The sequence below is a fragment of the Mustela lutreola genome, chromosome 15 (genome assembly GCF_030435805.1).
Source record: "Mustela lutreola isolate mMusLut2 chromosome 15, mMusLut2.pri, whole genome shotgun sequence".
Classification (NCBI taxonomy): Eukaryota; Metazoa; Chordata; class Mammalia; order Carnivora; family Mustelidae; genus Mustela; species Mustela lutreola.
The window spans coordinates 42,035,418-42,039,481 of NC_081304.1; the positions used below are offsets into that span (position 1 = coordinate 42,035,418).

At 57.2% G+C, this 4,064-nt stretch overlaps 1 protein-coding gene across 1 annotated transcript; it reads right to left on the reverse strand.

Moving 5' to 3' along the window:
- Positions 1 to 2,980, reverse strand: VTN (vitronectin). Its single transcript, XM_059147600.1, has 8 exons — positions 2,806 to 2,980; positions 2,588 to 2,707; positions 2,191 to 2,511; positions 1,971 to 2,110; positions 1,553 to 1,709; positions 1,197 to 1,349; positions 440 to 784; positions 1 to 199 (listed from the first exon to the last, which is right to left on the reverse strand). The coding sequence occupies exons 1-8, from the start codon at positions 2,867 to 2,869 to the stop codon at positions 87 to 89; spliced, it is 1,413 nt and encodes a 470-aa protein (XP_059003583.1). The 5' UTR covers positions 2,870 to 2,980; the 3' UTR covers positions 1 to 86.
- Positions 2,981 to 4,064: the final 1,084 nt, after the last annotated feature.

A 4,064-nucleotide genomic window follows, 5' to 3' on the forward strand; every position in this document is an offset into this window, starting at 1 on the left:
TTCAGGGTCAGGGGATCTTTATTGGGCTAGATGGAAAAGGTTGAGGAAGGAATAGTGGAGGGCCCAGCTGTGTGGGCTCAAGATTCCTACTGGTGGCCGGGGCCTGAGCAGCCCAACCAGTACTGGGCGATGGAGCGTGGGTAAGGAGGGCTCACTGTGTCCACTCGCCGTGTGCGAAGGTTGACTCGGTAGTACTTGTCTGAAAGAGAGGTTGGGAGAGGGTGTGTGAGACCCAGCCCCACCCTGCCCATCCCTGCCCTGAGAAGGAACATGTGGATGTCTCCTGGAAGGGTAAGTGAACATCCAAAATGCAGCTAAGGACTCCCACCCTGTCTTTCTGGAGTCACCGCCCAAGAGCCATGTTCAGCCCACGGGGGACCAGGGACAGCAGGGAAGACCCAGCTGGGCGAGGAGCTGCAAGGATGGCAGAGACCCCCACCTTGTGAGAAGAAGTAAACACTTTGGATGGGTTCGCAGGTGGCAGGCACAAGCCAGTCCATGTCGTAGTCATAGTTATAGGTGCCCAGGCCGCTCTCCTCACTGGAGAACCAGGACAGCCAGGTTGAACGGGATTGTCGGTGGGGGTTCTGGCTGCGGCCTCGGCCACGGTGACGGTTACGGCGTGAACGGTAGCGCTTACGGTTGCGGCGCTTAGACTTGGCCTTCTTGGCCCAGGATCGGGGAGCTGAGCCCGAGATGTAGATGCGGCCGGCCATGGCCGCGTCCACCTGCGTGGGCACACCGGGCCAGTCCTGGCTGATGAATCGGGGCTGTCCAGCACCACCTGTGGTGGGGGATGGGTTAATGAAAGCCCTGGGGACCTGTAGAGTTCATCTGGTACCCAGCAATAGGCTGTTCCTTTGCCCAAGGACACCGCAAGCTCATGGCAGAGCACAGCACCTGGGCCCTCTGACTCCCTGTCCAGTACTCTTTCTCCTGGCCTTTCTCCACGACAAGCCTCCCCACTTGCCTCAGTCACAGCCCCTCCTCCTGCCGGCCATGCCCTTGGCTGTGCTAGGCAAAGTCCAGTGTGCGGGGTCCAGGTGGACCTCCCCCCAAAGGTCAACAGAAACAAAGTCTGGCCTGAGCAAACAGCTTTTGACCCATTGCTCCGCTATCACAGCCCCCTCTGGCTGGCAGTGCCCTGGCCCTCCTGGCCCCAGGAGGAGAAAGCGAGACTTGCCCGCCCTCCATACCGGAAGGTCTGTTCCAGAAGAGAAGCTCGAAGATGGTCTCCCAGCTGTCCCTCTGCAGCAAGGCAAAGTGTTCAAACACGGCAGACAGGGAGCTGCCTTCACACTCCTCCTGACTGGGCTGCTGCTGGAATTCATACTCCCAGTACTGTCTCCCTGAGTGAGGAGCCGGGATGGGGGAGGGAGGCCGGGGGTGGGGAGGAAATGTGTGAGCAAGGCTGGAAAGCCAGCCTCAAGGCTGCTGAAGATGGGAGCTCCTGGCAGGGGGTGAGCCTAGTTTGACCTTGCCACTAGAGGGGTGTGGAGGCAAACCGAGACCACCCCACTGCCTGCTCTTTCTCCCACCCCTCCCTTGGTACCCTTGAAGAAGTAGACTCGCTCCCGGCCACTGTAGCTATGAGCAGGGAGAGCCAAGGCTGCATCCACGTTGTCTGGAATGCCCTTGAAGCCTTCAGAGATGTTGCGGGGGAAATCGGGGTCCAGGACACCATCCTCAAAGCGCCAGTACTGATTACCCTAAGGGGTAGAGAAGGAGGAGGGAGTTAGGAGGTAGCTGGTTGGGTACAGGCTGAGTCCTCCACCCAAGGTGCAGCCATCCCAATTCTAAGCTTGTCACCTGGGATCTAGAGCCCTGGGTTTCCCTGTCCTCAAGAGCCCCAGTCACGAACCACAGGCTGGGATCCTGCCTTCTCGCCTGCCCTAGTCCCGGGCACAGCAACCCTCCTCCCCTGCCCAGATTACCCTTGACCCTGACCCTCAGCCTCCAGGGCCTGATACCTTGAAGAGATAGGTCTTCCCCTGACAGTTGATGCGGGTGAAGGCAGCATCAATGGGGCCCTCAATGCCCCAGACATCTTGGATAAGCTTGGGATATCCAGGCCTCACTGCCTCTTCATCCAGCTCATAACAGTACCGCCCTAGAGTGCGGGAGGCTGTGTGAGGGAGGGGAGGTTCCAGGGGCAGACCCCTACCCCCCAAGACGTGCCCCTGGAGTCACCTCGAAAGGCAAAAAGGGAGCCATTCTTGAGGTCAGTGAAGGCATCAAAGGGCTTCCCACTGCATAACTCCTCCTCTGCTGGGGACTCAGGGATGACTTCAGCCTGTCCCTCAGGCCCTGAAGCCTCCTGTCCAGGTCCCGGCGCCTCTTCCTCTGGGCTCAGAATCTGTATCTGGGTGGGAGTCTCTTCAGGCTGGGGCTGCAGGCCAGGGCTCAGCGTGGTGCTCTCTGGCTGTGTGAGGACGCCCGCCGAGGTCCCCTCAGGGTAGTCAAAGGCCCCGTACTCATCTTCTGGCAGAGTGAACACGTCCCCACGAGTCACTGCAGGCAGAGTGGGTGGTGGTGAGTGTCCAGCCGGAGAGGGAACCCCAGGCCCACCCAGCCCCTCCAGACACACCTTGGGGTTTGCACTCGGCCACGTAGTCCTCGCAGCAGCTCTGGTAGTAAGAGCAGAGCTCATCGCACTGACACTTCCTGTCCGCATTGAAGCCCTCAGTGCAGCGGCCTTTGCAGGACTCTGTGGGGGAGGACAGGTCAGTTGGCATGGCCAAGCCCAGACCACCCTTGCCCACCCTTCATTGGCCCCAAAGGCCACCGGTACCCTCTTTCTTGCACCTTGGTCAGCCAGAACAACCCACGCCAGCAGGGTGAGCAGCAGCAAAGGCCTCAGGGAAGCCATAGCAGGCCCCTAGCTTCCAGCCTGGTGAACTGGGCTCTGTGCTCCTGGAGGTCTCCGCTGTGGATGCTTGAGGAAGGGAGGGAAAGGTGGGGACTGGGAGGGAGGGAACCAGAGAAGAAGAGTTGCCTTCTCTCCTGTTCTGTTTGCTCAGTCTCTGGCCCAGCCCCCAGTGCCCTGGATCCCAGAGGCTGCTGTAGCCAAGGGTCACATTCCTGGAACTCTGGGCCTGGGAGAACTGTGATTGGGATTCTTGCCAAGCTCAGTGTCCTATCCGAAGGGAAGTGGCACAGTGGATCTGGAGGACAGAATGAAGGCCCACTGTGCCCCTCGCAGGCTGTGTGACTTTGGGCAAATGGTTTTACCTGCCTTGGCTTTCTTTTTGGTCAAGTGAGACTAATTAAACCTGCGTCGTGTTGTGATGGGGGTTACACAAGCTAAAGCAGATGAAGCAGGGCCTGGAGTAGGGCCAGCTTCATTCTCCGTAAATGGTTATTTATCTGTGATCTGTTTGATCAGGCACATCCCCGACTGAGTGTCTCACCCACCCACTGTGTATTTAGGGCAGGGAAAGGGGGGTTGGAGGAATGCTGCTAAGCACCCTGGGTAAATGTTTTTATTTAAAAAAACAACAACAACAACAAACAAAAAACAGATTTTTCGTGTTTAGGTTGAACTCTTGGTGCATTGATTTCCCCAAGCTGGGCTTCACAGCATAGCAGAATTGGGTGACTATGGACCATTAGGATTGGATTGGATTCCTTGGTCTCCCAATAATTCACTGCTCCTTGGCAGGTACTGCTCCCTGTCTCCACCTCCACCCACCTTCTGTGGGTAAAGAATAGCCTTGTTCCCCACACTTTTAGACTAAGTGGCATCCCTCTTTCCAGAAAGAGAAGGTCCGATTTTGTGCCCACTCTCAGGGGTCCATGGGGCTCCTGAAATCCTGCCACCACCTGGAAAAAAATTATTCTTGGCGTTTCCAACAGACTTTTTCCGTTCCATAATCAGAGAGGGCTGTGTCACTTTGGGCAATCTCTTTTCTATGAGCTCCAGTCAGTTCTGCTGTTAAATGGGAACGCTAACCCCTATCCTGTAGGCCTGTCACAAGGCTTCCCTGAGAAACAGGCATAAAGTTGTAGAGAATTGTTCTTATGATTGCTTGAACCAGGGGAGGGGGCACGCTCCATGGTGTTGC